This window comes from Epinephelus moara, chromosome 15, assembly GCF_006386435.1.
Source record: "Epinephelus moara isolate mb chromosome 15, YSFRI_EMoa_1.0, whole genome shotgun sequence".
NCBI classification, from domain to species: domain Eukaryota; kingdom Metazoa; phylum Chordata; class Actinopteri; order Perciformes; family Serranidae; genus Epinephelus; species Epinephelus moara.
Genome location: NC_065520.1, coordinates 16,268,695 through 16,290,795, shown reverse-complemented (window position 1 = coordinate 16,290,795; position 22,101 = coordinate 16,268,695). Strand labels below are relative to the sequence as shown.

The following is a 22,101-nucleotide window of genomic DNA, read 5'->3' as shown; positions in this document are numbered from 1 at the left end:
CACATTCAGCAATGTAAAACACTCCAATTTGGAAAATGGTCAGCAGTAATGTGTAATACAAGACAGTTTAAAGCCACAGTGTGTCGGAATTTCTCCCATCTAACGTTGAGATCGTATATTGCATTCAAACGGATAGCGCACTCTAGCGGCTAACAGCTGTTAGCGGCTAGCAGTGCTGGCCTGTGATTGCATTACCTTTCTCCGTCAGCAGCTCTCTCCACCTGGGAAAGGCTACCCCGATGTTGACCCTCGTTTTTTGAATCCGCCAGTTACGTTGCCTTTTTGATTCCCTTTTGCGCTTTCTTGGCGACGAGGGTTCCGTCTCCCGTTATGCTGCATATGCATGATCCTGCATTGTGCTCAAAGAGTGGTACTTTGTTATGCTGCGGTAGTGCCGGGGTAGTAGCGAAGCGCCTCTTGCTCCTCTCCTTCGGCTTCTCAAGCCTCGTCCACACGGACCTGTGTACTTCTGAAACCAAAGTTTTTCGGGCTCCGGTTTCCAAAAAAAAAATTGGTCCACATGAGTGGTGTGATAAAAAAAAACATGATATCCACACGAAACCGCAAAACCCGCTACCAAGTGATATAATACACATGCCAGTGGGTGGCGATGTAACTTCTAACGGAAAGGCCATTTTAACCAATCAGACGTCAGAGTCAATATCGGAATAGGGAAGTGCGGAAAATAAAAACAACCCAATCCACAAAAGTCGTGTAGTTGGGGTAGCTAGCAACAGGAGCAGCCTCCTTCGTTGGTTGTTCAGGCGCCTCTGCTGTTGAATTAGGTCGAGCAGCTGGATATGCCATCCAAAGAGAGCAGATAGCACGCTCACAAATAAAGTTAGCACCAGCATGTTTGTTTGGTCTGCCATTTCACTAGCTATTTACTGTCGCTCTGACGTCAAACAATGGAGACAGGTAATAAAATACTGCGGTTATCCTATCTACACGCAACCACTGACACCGGAGTCTTCCAAGAACTTCACCCTGGACTCCGGTTTCAAAGAAACGGGGTTTCGGGGGCCCAAAAGTGCGGTTGCGTGTGGCCAAACAGCCAAATCGCATACGCGGTTTCAGAAGTACATGGGTCTGTGTGGACTGGGTCTAGCAGTGTTGGCCTGGCTCTCAACGAAAACACCAAAGGCGGGGCTGTATGTCCCTTGCTGGCGGATGTATTCTCAAGATAGCGAAACGTTATGGAACCCCCCAGACGACTTACCTACACAATGTACAAACAAATCCGAAATTCTCCTTTTTACGAGAATAAGTCAGACATCAAGACACAATGTCCCTTTAAAAACATGGCCCAATAAAGCCCCTGGGACTTTGGCCCCTACAAGCCCCAACCAGCAACAGCTGACATATAATACCTGCTAACATATTTATCACTTTTGGTTATAAAACACACTTTCTTAAGTCTACCCGTGTGACGGGAGGTCACAATCAGCTCTATTGTTCCCTATCCTTGGCAAGATCGACCTTAGAGTTCGTCTTAGCGCAAGAGATGCCATCCGCCTCTATTGAAAGCATGTGGCCCAGCCACCAAAGCCACGTGTGCCCTTGTGATGATACTCTTCATTTTGGTTTCTCAACAAGGTGAGGAACCAAAAGCTTCCTCTATGAGGTAATCTTGTAAGCGCAATGGCTGATTGCTTCAAACGAGTTTGTGGGATTGTCAAACAATATCTCGGGGTTGCTTCTGACTTGTAAAGTTGTGGGTATGCTACATAGTTTGTAGTGTCAGTCTCTTCTCAAAGGCATTTATGGTGTTTTACTCGGTTGTACGAATGGAAAGTTTGAAGCTAGCTGATATGGTGAAGGGGCTGGCCAACTACTACACCTATAAACACTTTTGCCTTTAGACCTATTCAGATGACACTTCATATGATGCATAGCTTTGCTTGCTCTTCCAGATGATGTTGAGCTTTTCCAAATCCCACTCTTCTTGCTGACAAGGTTGCCCGAACAGGTGAAGGCCTCCACAGAGTCAAGTCGCCATTTACTAGAGCTGCTGCTGGAGGAGTCTATCATTCAAGAGCCTAACCTTGGCCTACAGTAGATCAGCTTTTCATACAGTGTGCTAACTGCTTCACCTTTATTTAGCAACCTCTGAGTGTGTGTGTGTGTGTGTGTAAACTGGCAAAGAGGGCAGGCTAGGGCTTGTCTGTTGTCTGTAGAAATTCCTCCAGGTTCAGGAATAGCAAATGATAAATGTGTGTGTGCGTGTGTGTGTGTGTGCGTGTGTGTGTGTGTGTAGGGGGGGGTGGGGGTGGCACAGGTCCAGGTGGTAACATTCAGAAGAGAAAGATAATCAGCTAACCAGTAACCACAAGACAAGTTGTATTTTTCCCCGAAGACGTTTATCTAAATCAAATCTAAATGTGCACTGTCAACAATGTCAAAACAAAATGATTGTGTGTGTGTGTGTGTGTGAGAGAGAGAGAGAGAGAGAGAGAGGAAGGGGCGATGAAAACGTGATCAAACGCAGTTGTCATTTACAGCCAGATTTATATACAGTAAAAATTGACAGTGAATCGCACACACACTCACACACACACATGAAATGCTACTACAAAATGTTATTGTCGGAATAAATAAAAGCATTTAACAAAACTCCATGCGGCACTGGTTTGTCAGTGTGGTGAGCAAATGGAAAACTGATCCCCCCATGGTTGCCATTATCAACAAATGTAAAGTCAGAGATGATAGGCTCAGTTTTTCTAAAACAAAAAAGTCAACCAAGAATGAGTAGAAACAATGACAGAGGTCAACACAAACAGGCTGTTACACTATGAGGCATAAGCAAATCATCTGTACAAAAACATTAACAAGATCGAAGAGGAAGAAGTCTTGTCTTATAAAGGAAGCTGAGTTGAGATCAGTCGGGTGCTGCTGCATGCACTTTGTCAGTGTAAAACTAAAATGTTACCCTGCTTCTTTCCGTTCGTCGGTCCATATTTGGTTCCTTCATTTATTAAAAACCCTGTTGAACAATGCACCTGCCAGCCAGTCTAGTCAGATGGCATACGTTACTGGATGGAGTTTCTCCAGAAATAAAATTCCTAGGAAGCAGTTTCCCAAGTATTACTTCGGGAAGGTGACGACCAATACTGCCGCTCACTGGGAGGCGCAACCACTGAGTTTCCTCCATGCTCACTGCTGATGAGTCTAGAAGAAAATCTAGGGGCAATATACAATACGGTACACGTACAAGTTTGAGTTCGTCTATCTTACAGGGAGTCCCTTGAAGGATAAGTCTGTCAGTATTGTCGAAGGTCCCATGTGAAGACTCAAACCAACAGTGAACGCATCTACCAAAAAGTATCAAATGTATCTTCAGCCTGGTAATCGTCTTCCGCCATTGCTGTTTGAAACACTCAGTGACTGTGGCACTGGGCAAAATGTTCCTTTATTTCCAACTCGCCATGTTTGAGCGTTATCTTTGACGTTACATCGACTTATGGCCCCTCATATCTTTTGGATCGGTGTGTATTAATCTGTCCAGTGTTGTCTGATGTCTGTCGTCGCCTTCAACCACCCATGCCGGTTCAGTAAGGTCTCCAGACAGCTTCAGCAGCCGCCATGTTAGTCGGGGAGCTACTGTGGCTCGACTCCACCTCCACGCCCACTATTTCATTCTGATTGGGCAAAGACGGGTGAAGAAGGGAGGAGCCTGTGGAGGCGTTAGTGCATGGTGGCAAGATCCTCGGCGGGGAGCGGGAGTCACTGCTGCCTCCTCCCCCTGCCATCATGGAGAACTGGTACGAGCCGGCAGCGGTGGAGTAGTACAGGTGATACGGCGAGGAGGTGGACTGGAAGGGCCCGTTCTGAGCCTGGTGGGGGTTGTTTGCTGGGTAGGGGGGTGGCAGATAGGTGTGGTACCTCCCCGCTGGAGTGGTTGCCATGGCGGTTGCCATGGTGATTCCAAGGGCGCTGTTGGAGACGGCGTTGTGTGAGGGGGCGTAGGTGAAGGCGCCCGCCGTCGGAGGATAGTGGACACGGGGGTCTGAGAAGCGGGAGTCGGGCAAGGAGGGGAGGGAGGTGAAAGGTCGCTCTAAGGTCATCCTGGGGTCGCCGAAGGCTGTGAGGTCAGGACCTTGGAGAGAAAGGTCAGAGGTTACGACCTACGAATTCACCGACTTCTCCTTGTTTTCTGTGTGTTCACGTGCTCGTGTGTGTTACCTGTGAGTCGCGAGGAAAGGTCACCGAGCGTAGATCGACCTGGCGAGAGGGGATTGGCTGTGTGGACGGAGGGTGTGGTTATCTGGCCAAGGTAAGGGTACGATTGGTCGTAGGACCAAGATGGAGACGACTGCATCTGTCTGGAGTCTAAGAGAGGGGAAGAGAGAGATTAATCATTGAAAGGTGTAAAGCAAAGGGTTTTGATCAGAGTAAATGTGAGTGGTTGTTTCCACTTGAGTCGGCCATCTTTATTTCCTTGAGGGGCACTTCAGACATTTAGTATTACACCTCTAGGGACTCACAAGAGGCAGATTGAAAGTGAATACTGAATAGCAGTCTTGAGACAGAAGCTGTTGATAGTAAAAGGGACAGAAGAGAAAGAGATAGAGGAGAGGAAGCAATTAACTTCGGGTGGGGGTGGACGGATGAAGGGGAGAGTTGTGTCTGAGTGTGTGTTGGAGTTATTTCATTCAATCCAGTCTTTTTCCCCGCAGTCTAATAAATGGCACTGATCACCCACAGACTTGCAGACAAGTGTGTACTTGTTTGTGTGTGTGTGTGTGTGCGTGTGTGTGTGTGCAGTCAGAAGAGGAAGCAAATTGTACACAGCAGCTAAGACGTCAATGAAGGCTTTTCAAGTCTAGCCAAGAGCTTGATGTGTATGTGGTGGTGTATCTGGGTGGTGGTGGTGAAGCCCAGGCCCCGTGCCAAGCCCCCTCCTCGCCTGGGTTTTCTCCCCAGGCAGAGCGCACTAATGTACGGCAGGAGTCACACATGACTGGCTATTTAGAAACTGAGCTAGAACACATAGAAAGACACATATGTGGTATGGTGCACTGCTGTGGTTCTTTGTGAAAACCATGTTGCGTTTATTATTCACAGTCAAGAAAAGTAGTGAAGTGAAAAAAGGAAAGGCAGCATTAAAGGAGAAATGAAAGCTAAGCGTTGAAGGGAGGAGGGGTTGATGACGAGGATAGTGCGGGGAGAAAAGGAAAGACAGGAGGAAGAGAAAGAGAGCGAAATCGAGAATGGCTTCATAACGGCTTCCTGTTGCTATTTACACATTCACAGCAGTGAGAAAAACACAGAAAGCAGGAAGTACTGAGCGAGCGCTACCTCTCAGTTTCTCTTTTACTGAGCCTTTAGTTCCCATCACTATTCTACACTAGCTGCTTAAATGGAATGCTAATTATGATATTAGCCTGACTTAGCTTTGGATTTGTTTGCAGTGAAGTAGCAGCTCCTTTAATGGCCACTAGATGCTGACTCTGCTTGAGGCCCTCCTGATATGTATCTTACTATATAATGACGAAAACTCTGTGTGTGTGTGTGTTCCACGTTTTTCTCCTCACTGACTTGGTCAATCCATGTGAAATTTGGCACAGTGGTAGAGGGTCATGGGAGGATGCCAATGAATCAATATTACATCAATTGGCCAAAGGGGGGCGCTATAGCAACCGATTGAAATGTCAAACTTTGAATGGGCATATCTCATGCCCCGTATGTCGTAGAGACATGAAACTTTGCACAGAGATGCCTCTCCTCATGAGGAACACATTTGCCTCAAGAACCCATAACTTCCGCTTATATAGATTTTCCGCCATTTTGAATTTTTTGAAAAACACTTCAAATCGATCTCTTCCTAGGAAGTTTGAGCGATCTGCATGAAACTGGGTGAACATAATCTAGGGAGCAATATCTAAAGTTCCCTCTTGGCAAAAGTTGGAAAACTTACTAAAACTGAGCTTCTATAAGGCAATGAATATTGCGGAGGGCGTGGCTCATCACATAAAGGTGTATAACATCTCAAGGGTTTCACCCATCACCACGCAACTTTGTAGGCATATGACCACACATAATCTGAGGGGACCCCTCCATTATTGACCCCATCAAACAAAATGGGGGCGCTAGAGAGCTCATTTCTTATCTAGGCCTAACCGCCATATGGATTTTTACTAAACTAGGTAGATATGTAGAACTGCTCTTCTTAATGGGTTCAGTTGACTATTTAATCTGCAATTTCCTATGACCTGTATCCCAACACACACCGTGTGAAACTGTATGAGGGCAACTGTGCACTCAGTGGGTATGGACTAGTTTATCTAAATCTTTTAGAATTTGTATGCATAGAGTTTTTTTTTTTAATTCTGACAGTTCTACATTTTCTCTTTTTTCTCATATAGTGTCACTTCCTGCCAGCTGACTCTCATTTCCTCCTTAAGATATGACTTGCTTCCTCTCTCTCTCTCTCTCTCTCTCTCTCTCTCTCTCTCTCTCACACACACACACACACACACACACACACACACACACACACACACACACACACACACACACACACACACACAAACAGCGTCACTACCACTAAGGGCAGAAGAGGAACAGACACTGTATTTTAGTACCACATGGAGTATCCACGGCAACCGCAACACACTCTCTCACGCGTACTGACACGCACACACTCAGACCACAATGGACCTCACAGAAACCACAAGGAGGAACAATGAGATTTGATGCAAGCTGTATGCACAAGTTTAAGAAACACACACACACACACACGCACACACACACAGGTTGCTAATAAAGTTTAATCAAGGCACTCATTATTTTTCTAACGGCCATTAAACGAACTGTAATTTGAAGCAATCCTTCAACACTTTGGGTCGTATACTTATCCCGGTCTTACTAGCCTATATTAGGAAGTGTGACTACAACCTTAAAAGGAAATAAGTTCTGACAACTAGAGACACTGTTGAATCATTATTATGATGCGTATATGAGTTGGTCATGCACCGTACCTAAAGGGCTGCTGTATCTGCGTATGAACGTCCAAAAATGGTCCTTTCACTACTGTCAGCAAGTTTTGCGTATAGAGAAAGATTCAGCTGGAGGAAGTGAGGCATCAGTCTCACTCACCTCCCTTGCAGAACGCCAGCGACCAAACTACACCATCATAGGAGGTGTACAGAACACGATTTGTCTTAGACAAGCAGGAAGATGGAATACTCTTCCTTGCTGCCTCTTCGCTTCCTTTCTTGATTAAGGCCGACAGACGTAGGTGAGGTTTAGGTTCTTACCGGCAGTTATCTGAGCATGTGTGGGACTAGAGAAGGTAGCCGAGTTGAGTGTTGCTGATTGGCGGGTGTTGGCAGGATGTTGATGGTGATGGTGGTGAGGAGGTGTCACCCTCATTGAGCTCCGTCTCAGCTGCTCCAGCTCCGTTAGCCTCTCGGAAAAAGCCAGCGAGCCGGGTTTGACCTCGTCCATCTTCTGACGATGACCTAGGAGAGAGAGGTGACATGACACTATCATGAATCTCAGAGGTCTGTCCATTAAGGAAGCACAAGTGATTGTGAATCAGTCACCTGCTTTGGTGCAAATCAAAGTGACAACAGGTGCAATGGAGAGGCAAAATCAAGACAACCCCCCAGAGGGGAATGGTTTTGCATGTGGTGTCCACAGACAGTTGCTCTCTCCTTATCCTTCCTGACTGATTCTTCTCTAGTTTTGTGCTCTGCTAGTGTCCTTGTCACTACTGGTAGCATGAGGCGGTACCTGCAGCCCAATCAGGTTGCAGAGATAATCCAGCTCCTCCAGGATAGCCCATCTATATGTGTGTTCGCAAGACAGTTGGCTGTGTCTTCCAGCACAGTCTCAAGAGCATGGAGGAGATACCAGGAGACTGGCTGTTACACGAGGAGAGCTGGACAGGGCCGTAGAAGGGCATCAACCCAGCAGCAGGACCGGTATCTGCTCCTTTGTGTGAGGAGGAACAGGAGGAGCACTGCCAGAGCCCTACAAGATAATCTCCAGCAGGCTACTGGTGTGCATGTTTCTGACCACACTGTCAGACTCCATGAGGGTGGCATGAGGGCCCGACGTCCTCTAGTAGGACCTGTGCTCACAGCCCAGCACCGTGCAGCTTGATTGGCATTCGCCAGAGAACGCCAGAGCTGGCAGGTCCGCCACTTGCACCCCGTTCTCTCCACAGATGAGAGCAGGTTCACACTAATTACATGTGATAGGCGTAGAAGATCAGGAGACGCCGTGGTGAACGTTATGCTGCCTGTGACATCATCCAGTATGACCGGTTTGGTGGTGGGTCAGTGATGGTCTGGGGAGGCAGATCCTTGGAGGGTCGCACAGACCTCCATGTCACAGCCAACAGTACCCTGACTGCTGTTAGGTACCGGGATGAAATCCACTGACGCTGGTGCAGTGGGCCCTGGGTTCCTCCGGGTGCAGAGGGCCCTGGGTTCCTCCTGGTGCAGCGGGCCCTGGGTTCCTCCTGGTGCAGAGGGCCCTGGGTTCCTCCTGGTGCAGTGGGCCCTGGGTTCCTCCTGGTGCAGCGGGCCCTGGGTTCCTCCTGGTGCAGCGTGCCCTGGGTTCCTCCTGGTGCAGTGGGCCCTGGGTTCCTCCTGGTCCAGTGGGCCCTGGGTTCCTCCTGGTCCAGTGGGCGCTGGGTTCCTCCTGGTCCAGGACAATGCCTGGCCTCATGTGACCAGAGTGTGTCAGCAGTTCCTGGATGACGAAGGCATTGATGCCATCGACTGGCCCTCTTGTTCCTCTGACCTAAATCCACTTGAGCACCTTTGGGGCGTTATGTATCGGTGCATCTGACGCCACCAAGTACCTTTGAATCCTGCCCTCAGCTGGTTGATGATTTTGGTTTCCACTGACAGTTTTGTTCTCAACAAATTGTGCAATGTACATCAGTAAAGATTTTCAACTTGAATAATTGTTCATCAAGATCTGACGTGACGTCTTATTTTTTTCAGCAGTATATATTGCCCCCTTGCACCAGCTCTCTGCAGTTTCAGTTGAAAGTGAACACAAAGATGTGTAGAGGTGATTTGTCAGCTGAATCCTTCTTGTAATTTGATTACATAATCCAAGGATTACAGTAACAGTTACAGCCCCACACAGGCTATAACAATGTCGCAACACTGTTAACACTCTGTCTGCTACTGCGCTCGGGAATCTGACGATGGGCGCCACATAGGGGTCTGGCTGTCTCTCTGAGTGTGTGTGTGTGTGTCAGTGTGTGTGTGCAGTGGTCTTTCACGCTGTCTGTGGGGTTGGCTGCACTTCAAAGCACTGAGACTGAGCTCCAGTTACAGGCACTTCCTCCCAGCGGAGGAAGTGTGCGCATGTGTGTATTTATACTAAGTGTTTGTGTGTGTGGGCGGGTTAGAGACGAGTGATGGTTATTCACAGCTGAGCGGAGCTGGCAGGAGTCTTCCTCTTTTTCTGTCACCTCGCGTATTTTCTGACCAGTGCCACTCAGCCCAGTTCCATTTAACATGAATCATAATTATATGACAAACTGTGTATTAGTGCGTATTAGCTATCTCTCTCTTCTGCTTGCCGTCATCTGCCTTTAGAAATCCTTCTGTTTCATCAGAGTGTGAGAGAGGAACTCAGTGTTGCATCAGGTTCCTTATTGACTCACTCAACTGAGAGTTTGCTGGAGGGATCAGAAACATGTCTTCACTTAGATTCTAGTTGACTACAATACAAATTTAAGTACGACTGTAGATAGCAAATTGAGCTCACATGTAAGATGCATTGTCATGTAACGGCGAGTTAGCAGCATAACGTTGTTACTCCTTACATGTGCCCACATACAGTATAGGCACAAAACAAGGATCAGGAGAAGACTTGCAGCAGGATATTTGTTGCCTCAAAAATGAAATATATTAAAAGAGGTTGGCCGTTCTAACACTGCATAGAAAAAGTAATATTTTCCTTAAAAATAATATATATGTAACAGGGTTAATTATACTGCAGCCATATGCGTACATTTGTAATAGTATTATAATTCCACAAAATTTGGTTCAGTTGTTAAGCTATGATTTATTTATGCTAACATTAGCTTGTGTTGCTTGATCTGTGTAGGGGAGTTTGTATGTTGTGTGTGGTTAGGGAGACTGGGGTTGGTTGTAACAAAGGGATAGTTGTAACACTCTCAGTTTGGCCAATTAGAAACGAGCTATGGTGACATCAACATAGTCCATGCCCATTTACAATTGGAGCTCACTGGTGAAGCCGCATGTCTCTGAGTCCAAGTTTGTCTGTTCTAGAGCCAAAAAACAGTTTTTCAGGTGAGACACCAAACATTTTCATCACAGTTGTTTTTTGCATAGTGTCCATTGTGTTGTATGGACAATTGTTTCACTTACATAGGCTCAAGTAGTAGTTTCTCTAGTTTAATTTGATGTGTTTCATTAGTGTTAGCTTTGAAGCTAAATGCTAAAAACGGTTAGCTCTTTCATGGCTGCTAGGCATGGGGAGGGTTGTAACTCTTCGAAAGTGTTTATTGTTCAACTGTTAAAATGCTGTTCAAACGTCAACCTCATTCAGGCTACAACGCACACACACACACACACACACACACACACACACACACACAGATTAATACTTTATTATTCTTGATTTTATTTATTTTATGTTGTGATACATTTCTATTTATTTTAATATTATAATTATTGTATTCTTACAAGTTTATTGTTCCTTCTTTATTATTCATTAAAGTGCTTGAATACATTTAGCCTATTGTGAATCTTTTTTAAGCACAATAATTTAATTGTTGAATCCATCCCCAGCTAGTGTTACAACTCACCCCGGTACTGGGGTACGTTGTAACAATATATGTCTTTGTATTTGACATTAATTTCCATATTCTGTGATGGTGTAGTAGAGGTCAAAGTGTGTGTTATGTATAGCAGACAAATATGGGTACCACGTATCAAAATTTAAGAGCTCTAACAAAAAAATCCACTGAGTTACACTTGCTCAAACAAAAAGTGTTACAGTCATCCCCGGTCTCCCCTACATATAGCTAGGCCCAAATAAACTAATATACCATAGGACTTAAAAAATAGCCCTGGCATTTATTTGTTTCAATCACTGACCTCAACTGGTGTATATTTGTGTTTTTGTGAGAATCTCGTGGTGCACCTGCCGTGGAGGAGGTGTTAAAGAGCTCCTGTGGCAGCAGCAGAGGAGAGAGGCCTCTGGTGTGGGGACTGCTGGTCCTGTTTGCTTGTTTTACTTGTCATAAATCCCATGGATGTGAGTGTTTTAAAGGTGTTGCCATGAATGCCAAGATGCTTCACTTGGTGTCATTTAGTTGTACAGAATTTTGTGACATCAACTCACATTCATGCTTTTTTTTAAAGCAACACAAAATGTGCGCAGGGAGAGCATAGAGAATTAGATGGGACTAAAAACGGCACCCTGTGGGACTCCACGTGTTATTATCTGCTGAGGAGGGGAAAAAGTCAACATTTGTGTGTCGGTGTCACTCACGGCGTGGCTCTCTGGGCCCATCCACTGTGATTTTAATGGCTCTCTGGTATGTGGCCACCTGAGGAGGGTTGGTGAACACTGTGATGGTGAGGGTGAAGCTCTTCCCTGTGAAAGAAAAGGGAAGGAAGGAAGCGGGAGCAAAGGGCAGACAGAGAAGAGAACAGGAAATAGAATGGAAAAGAAAAATGTGTTCATTAATATTAGAATCTTTTCATTATCTTTATCTTGATTATGCTAGACTACACTGACTTTGCATTAATTAAGGTGTGCCAATATACTATTTTAAGAAACACTTAAAACCAGTTGCATGTTTTATTTGACCATGAAATAATCCAAAAATATCAGGTGTCTGTACCACACATATATGGGACTATTCATGTGTGTGTGGTGTGTGGAAGTGAGTGTGGAAGTACCACCCACTCACCACATGTGCAGACCACCACTGTTATTGAATGCCAGGGTCAGAGTAAAGTTACAGCGTGCAGACAGTCACACACACACACACACACACGCGGGTGTTACTCTCACTTATGTGCCTGTTTACTCTCTCTTAACATTTCCCAATGATTACACGTTAAAGTGACATAGCACATTCGGAAAAAGCCGTCACAACATTTCCACAGATAAATATAGACCAGCGCCACATGATTTGCATTCACACACACACACGGTGGAATTATTATCAAACGGACAACACGGAGCATTTAGCCTCAAACTGTGGGAGCTTGTGCTGTGTATAGAGTGTGGGTGTCATATCAAGGCAGCAGGGATGATGCTGGAACATCTAATAATCACACAGACGGAACATTGATATCGGACAGTCCTTTAAAAACCTTTGAATATTGGCACATGACACACACGACGTTGATTTGAAATTAAAATAAAGTTTAACCAAGCACAAGTTTGCTGACCACTGATTCGACCACTAGGGGGGGTGTTATCACTTCAAATGTTCTCTCCAGCGCCCACATCTACACAGCATACACATTGTTTACTCTACATCCTGCTCTATACACAGTGTATTCCGTGTGGTATAAATAGTATACAGTGTAGAGGAACATGAAGTGTGTTTTCGCGCAGGTTGTTTACAGAGAGAACTTACAGTAAGATTTTGGCTGATAGAGACACAGGAGGGAGGGAGGGGGGAGAACAGCTGAAGTCTTTGTGTCTGTTGTGTCTATCAGCCAGCCGGTGGCATCACTCTCTCTCTCTCACACACACACACACACACGGAATCACAAATGTACGTGTGTGTGTGTGTGTCTTGACAACAGTGTTTTCCGGGACTGTCTCTCTAATCGCCCTTATGTCTCTCAGTCTCTGTAGATAAGAGCAGTTTTAACATAAGAGGTGTGTGTGTTGCTCAGTTGGTGTCAATCAGATGGAATTTGTTATGCACACTATTTTCAAAACAGCAGTGTGTGTGTGTGTGTGTGTGTGTGTGTGTGTTTTACCGGAATAATAAAGTGGTGTGTGTGTGTGTGTGTGTGTGTTCACAGAGTGTGATATTGTGAAAGAGAAAAATGGCAGTCCTGTTTAAAAGAGGAACTAAAAGCGAGATTTAAAACTGGTTGTACGTGCACACACACACACACACACACACACAAACACACAAAAACACAGTCATATCTGGTGGTAGTAGGCCGAACCATGATATGAAACCAACACACAAGCCATGACAGATGTTGCATCATTATTTCTTTTACCTCCACAGTAGCGCTGCTTTGTTTTATTGCACCCACACTCACTGTTTAACTGTTTGAAGCTGCCGGATGTCGCAGCTCCTGTTCAGCAGAAGCCCGTTTCATCCGATTCTCAACATGCAAATTCATGTTTTGTTGACCTCATGCAAATGCATCCATGTTACACACCAAGATAAACTCAGATTCACCAGGCATTCACACTGAAATGCCACTGCAATGAAAACAAAAAGAAAACGGCATTGGTGGGACATGTGCTGATGACATGATGAAATGCGATCCTGGAAGGTTGGTTCGGGTAACAGCTTCAGGAGTTTGAAGGTTAATCAGACAGTTTTATCCGTCGGATGTGGGAGCCCTTTACTAATAAGAGGCCTGCAGCTTTTTTATTAATTTATTTATTGCTGTTGTCGGCCTCTGTCGCCATTTTAGAAAAGCTCCACTTTCAAGTTTGAGAAATGCGTGGTGAAGTGAAGTGAAAAAGATTCGTCGCCATCACTAAATCATCAGTGGGTGCGGTTACATGATGGCTTCTCATTCGGAATGAAATAAATCTGAATGAAATCATTCGGAATTAAAGTTTTCCAGGTGGTTTACATGAGAAATATTCATTCCGAATGAGGGTTTACACGCGCAAGGTTTGGGGCAGGGAAGGTTTCTGATTGTTACGTGTTTACTGGAAGAAAACACTGTAGTCCTCGCTCCGGATAACAAGATGCTTGACGACGCCGTTCTTAGTGCCTTTTTCGGGCTTGTTTTGCTTCTATTCTTGAAGCAGCAGTACGACAACAACCTTGTTCTGCTAATGCTTCGTCTGTTGAGGAGGAGAAGGGAGGTAGAAGACAGTGCTGTGGCGAATGGAAACCGGTGAGTGCAATGAGTCCGACGTCATCGCACCAGAAGGGCAAGGAAACGAGCATGAGCAGAAAGACCGGAATGAACTTAAAGAGGAATGAGTGTATACAAGTGCGAGAAATTCTTTCATTCGGAATTAGAAATGGAATATTCCAGCCCCTTACATCGGATTGAATTTTCAATCGCATTGGCTATTTTCATTCTGAATTAGGTGTTTACAAGATCACTTTTAATAGGAATGAACTTTCATTCCGAATGAAAAGGGAATTAAACTGTCCATGTAAACGCACTCAGTGTCTTTTGAAATCACTAATGCGTCATACATTCCTAAGATGTGACTGAATCACCTTAAGTGACCTTTAAAAGATTCATCACAATGAGTAAGGTTATTTTTTTTACACATTCCAACACAGCTCTAAATGTTTTCTATTAAAAGTATAATCATGGAAATGCACACTACACAGATATGATTGTAGCTGACTACAAAAAAGTCACGTGACTCTGAAAATATTGCTTCCACTTGCTCAAAGTATAGCTAGTACCAAAATCTAACCCTCAGTTCCTAGAGCAGTGGCAGTGTTGCTCTGGGTTGTAACTAAGTGCATCGGCAAAACAGAAAACACTGGCTGATGATGACTAAGTTTGAGAACTGTAACCTTTGACACTGACTCACACACACACCCACACACACACAGTCGCACACACACAGTCGCACACAGAGAAACCACTAGTCAAACCACTAAACCACTCATTGCTGTCGGTGGCTAAACTAACCACTTCCTACCCAGACTGTTAATGACATTTAAGCGGTTTTAAAGGTGGGGACGCTCCACTCAACAATGTGGCTTGTTATCATACACTGAACAACACAGGGACCTATATATATATAAATATATAATTTAAATTGTAGAGAAGACATATGAATCTCAAAGCTCTATTTGTTGGTGTCCTGCGTTAACTCTGATCCAGCTGTTCATTTCAAAGGCAACAGTTTTTTTTATTATCTTACACTCGTCCTCAGATGGAGTGAGGTCGGGAAAAGGAGCCTCATTGTACTCTGCGCAGCTGAATTTGCATGAAAACAAATTTCTACTTCTCAAATTTCTCCATTCAATATGCGTCCCCTGCGCGTGAATTATTAATGTGCTCATTTTTCAACTGCAGGACTTTGTAATCTGTCAAATATTGACAGTTATTCCCATATTTCCATTCAGCTGGGGAGTACTTGTCATTCTCGTGTGTGTGTGTGTGTGTGAGTGTGTGTGTTAGCGGGGCTTGTGTACACAGGCCCAGTGTTTTAAATAGATAAGTTGGGACATTTGCCTGTGACTGATTTAGTGTAACTGTGGTCTAGTGTGTCCGTTAAAGAGAGAGGGGAGACGCAGCGAGGTAGACGTTGAATGGGGTGTTACAAGGAAGTTGTGAATGCTGTATTTATTCACGTGTACTTCCCCTAATTTATCCCTGCTGTGTTGTGTACTCGTGCAAAACACACTTTGAGCCTCAACCGGTCTGAAGCTTCTCTCACCGAAGCTTATATTTCTGCTATCTTTTAAAACAGACAAAAATCTGCATTCATACTTTCGTTGTTTTTGCATTTGTGCGTTTTTCTGGTTTAGCTTCTATGCACTGGCTCCCTGTGAAATCCAGTATTGAAATCCCTCTCCTAACTTACAAAGCTCTTAATGGTCAGGCTCCGTCATATCTTAGAGAGCTCATGGTGCCATATTATCCCACCAGAACACTGCACTCTGAGAATGCAGGGTTACTCGTGGTCCCTAAAGTCTCCAAAAGTAGATCAGGAGCCAGAGCCTTCAGCTATCAGGCTCCGGAAGGCAGACACCGTCTCCACATTTAAAATAGACTTAAGACTTTCCTCTTTGATAAAGGTTATAGTTAGGGTTGGCTCTTATAGTTAGGGCTGGCTCTTATAGTTAGGGCCGGCTCTTATAGTTAGGGCCGGTTCTTATAGTTAGGGCCGGTTCTTATAGTTAGGGCTGGCTCTTATAGTTAGGGCCGGCTCTTATAGTTAGGGCCAGCTCTTATAGCTAGGGCCGGCTCTTATAGTTAGGGCCGGCTCTTATAGTTAGGGCTGGCTCAGGCTTTCCTTGGACCAGCCCCTAGTTAGGCTGACTTAGGGGGTGATCACACAGAAATGAGACGCTAGAGACGCGGACGCTTCAAAGACGCTTGAAACGCTCGAAGCACTTTTTCAATGCGCGCTAGCTACTGGCGTCTGAAGCTCAAAAAGTTGAAAATATTTTAACTTTTCAGCGTCTACGCGCGTCTAAAAAGAAGTGTCCACAAAAACGCGCGTCTAAAAAGACGCTTGAATGCCGGTCAGACGCGCCGTATCATAGGAAAACAATGGTTTTACTGGCGTCGCGTTTCTAGCGTTTCATCTCGGTGTGATCGCTCCCTTAGGCCTAGTATGCTGGGGGACTTCCTATGATACGCCGAGCACCTTCTCTCCTTCTCTCTTTCTCTCTCTCTTCATTTGCTAACATGTCACATGTATGTCACTAACTCGGCTTCTTGTCTGGACCCTTTGTGCTCCACTGTCTCGCAGATTCCCTCAGATCGTGGCTACGCCTGTATCGTGAGCCGTGGTTCTACCATTTTTTTCCCCATTCAAGATTTTTGGGGGGAGTTAGCGCTCTGAGGCAAGCTGTGATTTGTGATACTGGGCTTTATGAATAGAATTAAAACTGAATTGAAACTGCCGTTTAAATGTGTGTGTGTGTGTGCGTGTGTGTGTGTGTACCTCTTCCGCTGCGGCCAACAAAGCGCAGGTCGTTGAACCTGGCCACTTGGTTCTTGATGGCGGCCGTGGCGTTGCGAAGCTCAGCCGAGTAGTTCTCATCGTTTCCCGCCATCACTGTTACCAGGGTGCCGTCAGGGATGTCGCCCAGGGCAACCACCTGGTGATATGAAAAACAATAATGTAGATGTTGATTGTTTTTTTATTTTTTGTTTATTATGAGCGTTGGGACTTTAGTGTTTAGTGGCCCTTGGATGACTTGAGCTCTGAAACATAACGTAAAAAATGCAAATTATGAAAAAATCAACTCTCCCAAACACATATGTAAAACGTAAACGTGTGACTAGAGATTAGAGACTCTCCTGCTCCACAGCTCCACACATATATAGCCACGGAGGCTTATTTCCATATTAACGCTAATCACACCAAACCATCAGTGTGCAAATGACCATCGCAGATACTATTCTACGGAAGGTTTCTCTTTTAGCCTTGAGCTCTTTAAGCAAGTAACCACAGCCCGTGGTGAGTGGGACACTTTGGGATTGACCTCGTGAAATCATTTAAACTTTGCTCCTCGACAAAGGCATCTGTTTCCACGGGATAGAACTGGTCTACGGTCTAAGGCTGGTCTAATAGCTGATGTTTCAATAATCGGTCCGGCCCTGTGGTGAAATGTGACTGGATGAAAATATTCCGTAAGTGGTGACTCACTGGATTTGAAAAATACTGGTGTCAGCTTGCTAATACATTCATGAACTGGGGGAGAGAGAAAGACACACACACACACACACACACACACACACACACACACAGAGGCAGACTAGAGACTGGCAGTAATGGGGCATGAAACTAGCCCAGCAGAATAAACAAAACAAAGGAAACAATTATGAAGCTCTCAGGCCAGAGTGTGTGTGTGTGTGTGTTGAGGATGCCTTTGGTGTATACACACACATTGTACCTGTGTGTGCACCTACAATGCAGTGTGTGTGTTGTCACGTACACTACATATGCACCAGTGCATATTCTAGTGTTCATATACAGTACATGTGGGTCTCTGTATATGTGTGTGTGCACGCATCGTAACAGTCATCCATTATCAGTAAGAGGCAGTGACATCCGCTCATGACACTCCATAATGATGCATAGTGCGCCAAACTCTTTCTCTCTCTCACACACATATACACACACATATACACACACAGCACGCGCGCATGTGTGAACACTAATGCATAAAACTCAATAAATCAATCAGTGGCGTGTTCTGTGGCTAAAAGCTGCTTTTCCACAAATGCATTTTGCCTCAAAGTGCAGGAAAGCCGTCCACGTCCACACACATGAGGGAATACAGTAAGAAATGCAAGAAAATTAGCCCATCGTGCTGTGAAAACAGACGATGGAGACATCAAAATGTTCTTTTTTCTTGTCGTAAAAGAAGCTCAACCCCGGTAAAATGGCCAGCCTTCATAAAATGTTTAATAGCATATTCAAACAGAAATCTGTATTAGCTGATCGGACTTTTCATTGCTGCCAAATCCAAATTTGGTGATTTTGCCTTTGAGAGATTTTGGATTTTTTACAGGACAGCGTTTTTGTTTGGAGACAAATTTTTAATCAGTGAAATTATGCTTAAACATGCTCGCTATTGCTTTGCTACGTAAAAAATAATTAACAAATTTTACTCACTTTGCACCATTAGCTGATATTAAGAATAATTATACATAAATATTTCTATTTAAATGTCATTTGTTATTAAAAAAAAAATGCCAAAGACTAACTGATTCCAGCTTCTGAAATGTGAGGATATGCTGCTTCTTTATTTTATATTTTTGTGCATTGTGAGTTTTTTGATTGCAATACAGGAAGTTAAAGATCTCAGCTTGAGTTTTAAAGTATTTCCAGACCAAAAAAGATGCAATGAAAGAGTAGAAAAGCAGAAAATTAGAATGTAAGTATTTTGTCGGCTATATCGCTGTCAATTTTGATATTTTCTTTTGTGAAGTATAATGACATGTATGGTTATCTTCCTGCAATGTCAGGTTGATTCCCTACAGCCTTGAGCCAAAGTAGTGATGCTGCAGTGTAAAATTCAAGTCAGAGTTGTGCATGAAAAAATGCAGCAGTGATGTCAGCAAAATGTGCTTGTCTTTCACTGTGTACATAATACAAATGAAATATTTTTTTGGAGCAGATACACACCTTGAAAGCAATGGGCAAGGTCTTGTTACACCTCCAGTGTGTGGGCAGCACCGAGCAGAGGAAATTGGGACTGTCCGTCTTCACCAGCTCCCCTGGGTGGTCTGAGATCACCTGTAAAACATCACAGTCACTGACCTGAACTCATTCAGTTCATTAAAACAAATTCAAGGGCTGACATATTTAATTGCATGTCACTGTACCTCCACCATGCCGCGGTCGGCCATGCGCAGTTTGCCCACCAGAGCCGCCCCACCTCCGGCCTCCTGGGCGCCCAGAGGCAGAGCCTCGGCCATCTTCCCCCCTGAGGCCAGGGTAGTTGAAGGTGGGGTGTAACGCCGGCCAGGGGCTGGGTCTGAGAGGAAAAAGACAAAGTCAGTTAAGTGAAATTTCCTTTGATGCTTGTCTAAAGGAGGTGAAGCTTAAAGAGCTGCAGTTAATCAGTGCTGCTTCCAAATGTGAATATTTTCTGCTTGGACAAAACAAGACGTTCAAATGTGAGAGGACAGATTTCAACCCATGTAACACAATGAAGACAGGAATCAGAAGGAACCTGATAAGCAGCTGTCTGTGCGTCTGTCTGCAGTGTCAGTGGCTCTGCTGGCTTGTCAGTCAGCCAAGCTACAATTGAAGCCGCATGCTGGGGGTTTGGAGTTTCGCTTACAGTTAAAAACCCTCCCACTGATGCTATATTGTGCTGAGCTGCAGCCGCACAGAGAGCTCAGTGAAGGGGCAGCGTGTGGTTTGAACACAGGTGTCAACAGAGACACGTGAAAATATGAGTGTGATTCAATGTGTTCAATAATCATACCTTGTTTGTTCTCTAATTTTAGCAGCTGGTGATGGCTTGGGTGTGTTTACGGCTGATTTATTGTTTTCAGTGGATGTTGGGTCATGAAATGAACTTCATGCAACACTTTTCTTAAAGCAGTGTCAAATTCTCTTGAAATTATTTCCACGTTATCATTAAATTTGAAAGAAGCAAAATGATTATACAGAAATTTCCTGGACTTTCAAACCAGTTTAGATTTTTTAAAAGTCTATTATCAGTCCTGCAAATCTGCTGTGACTCCAGGTGCACACTCACATATTAAACTTGCTCTATCATGGGACAGATTTTTGCTTGTAATATTTTTACTGCGCCACACATGTGCTTTAAGCATCACTTGCCTGTCAGTGTGCGTCTGTGGTTTATTTACATCAATAGAGGAAGTTACAGACTGAAAAAGAGTTTGCAAAGCAGACACGAACACCACAGCTGCTCTGGGATCAAATCTGAAACAAACAGTGAGAGGGTTTCTTTTTCGATTTCGGCTGGAGGTGAAGCTGTTGTGCACACACACTCTTATTATATATTTGAAGAGAAACATCGTGAAGAAATGACTTGTACCGTATTTCGCGTCCCACAGAAACACCATTTGTGCGCCACAGTGCGTCCACAGACACCCAGCTTCCCCGATCCGCAATATAAACCTCCCGGTTGCGTCCTGTTTACGGCACAAGCAGCAGATTCGTGTGTGGGTATTTGTCTATAGCTTCTTGACTTCTTATCTGCCCATAAAAAAAAAGACGTCGTCCAGGTGCGCCGGCGGATTTCAGCCTTCGTGCGTAAAAGCCAAACGTCCAAAGTAGGTTTCCAACACTTATGCGGCGATCAGAAGTCACTCTGAGAAAGTCTTCAAAGCTCCTTAATTGTGTCTCCTCGCAGATGAAACGAAGCCTCCGCGCGTTTGTCATCAAAAGTGGAAGGAAAGTGGCAAAACACGGAGGAAAGCCGTGCGTAAATCTGACCTACTGTTCTGATTGTAACGGCCTACACTGAGTGCACCGTTACAAACAAGCCGCTCCGTCTCTCTGCGCCCCGGTTAAGTCTCTCCCCCTTCCCCGCTACATGAATGGAGCTCACGGCACACAGCGCCAGGCTTTTACCGGCAGACCTCTGGATTTGCATGTCACTCGGTGCGGGAGCAGCTCTCAGCCAATGGAGAGACTCGCCGCCTGCTGTCACTGGAGGCGTATTAACCAATCAGTGGAATATCCGTCCGAGGGGAGGCGGGGTTTAGGGGAGAAGGCGATCAGGGCAAAGCAGAGCAGCACTTCCTCTTGAGCTGGAGCAGCACCACAAACTGACACTATGGTGAGCATGGTGAGATGACGCAGGGGTAGGTGTTAAATCTATGGCTGTATAATAACTGAACATGGATGAATGAGATAGGTCTGCAGAAACAAACAAACAAACAAACAAACAAACAAACAAAGTAAATATTGTTGCTGTGACTGGTTAAAAAAAATCACAGGCTGTCAGTACCGGATATGGACGATAGGGAGCAGTAGGTGATCTAATGAACGACAGCCGCACCACACACACACGCACCATGGAGAAGGCAAGTCTTTAAATGAGACTTTCATACGGTGTTAAAGTGAAGCATGACTTGAAACAACTCCTGTTGTCCAATTAGTTTTATTTATTTTACTGGTTTTAGACAGTCCCAACAAAATTCAGTATTCAAAACCACTAAAAAAAAAAAAAAAAATCAGTGTGACGTTGATTTAAATGATGATAATTTAGGAGAGCAGGATCCAGTAGCTTTGAAAATTGTAAATATTTTTTTATGCAATGGATTAATTTTCAGTAATCGTATTCATATTCATGCAGAGGCAGCAACTGTGGTCCACAACATATTGATTTTAATTTTGTCAGGATGTGATTTTATGGGGAAAAAATTACGACATTTAATTGCTAATAAGCAAAACTCTGATGTAAAATGACAGGGAATAGTGAAAGCAAATAACAAATAAAAAACACACAAAGAAAAAGAAACAAAAAAAAAATAGTGCAAATAAATAGATGAAATATGAAAAAAAAAATTAGGATGGCTTTAAAAAAGGAAATCAAAACATGAAAATAAGTAAAACAAAACAATATGGAAAAAAGTTAAAAACAATCAAACAAACAAGGACATGACCTGGAAAAAGTGCTTAAAAATTATAATAATTCTGTAACATAATTCCAAATATTTTTCCCCCTATTTTTTATTATTTAAAAAAAAAAATTCTAAATTTATACATTTTTGGCAAAATGTGGGACACTTTTTTTTT

General features: G+C 44.3%; 1 protein-coding gene across 6 annotated transcripts in view; it reads right to left on the bottom strand.

Moving 5' to 3' along the window:
• Positions 1-2,347: 2,347 nt before the first annotated feature.
• runx1 (RUNX family transcription factor 1) overlaps positions 2,348-22,101 on the bottom strand; it is a 42,119-nt gene continuing 22,365 nt past the window's right edge. For 3 of the 6 annotated variants that reach the window (XM_050063257.1, XM_050063256.1, XM_050063255.1), the window contains 7 exons: positions 19,206-19,357; positions 19,006-19,116; positions 16,813-16,969; positions 11,494-11,598; positions 7,260-7,463; positions 4,183-4,329; positions 2,348-4,096 (listed from right to left, as the gene is read on the bottom strand). In XM_050063257.1, coding sequence (XP_049919214.1) covers positions 3,549-4,096; positions 4,183-4,329; positions 7,260-7,463; positions 11,494-11,598; positions 16,813-16,969; positions 19,006-19,116; positions 19,206-19,357 — 1,424 coding nt within the window. In that variant the 3' untranslated portion in view covers positions 2,348-3,548. Of the gene's footprint in view, positions 4,097-4,182; positions 4,330-7,259; positions 7,464-11,493; positions 11,599-16,812; positions 16,970-19,005; positions 19,117-19,205; positions 19,358-20,392; positions 20,932-22,101 lie in introns of those variants that run through there. The other 3 variants (XM_050063258.1, XM_050063260.1, XM_050063259.1) reach the window with 3 other exon arrangements.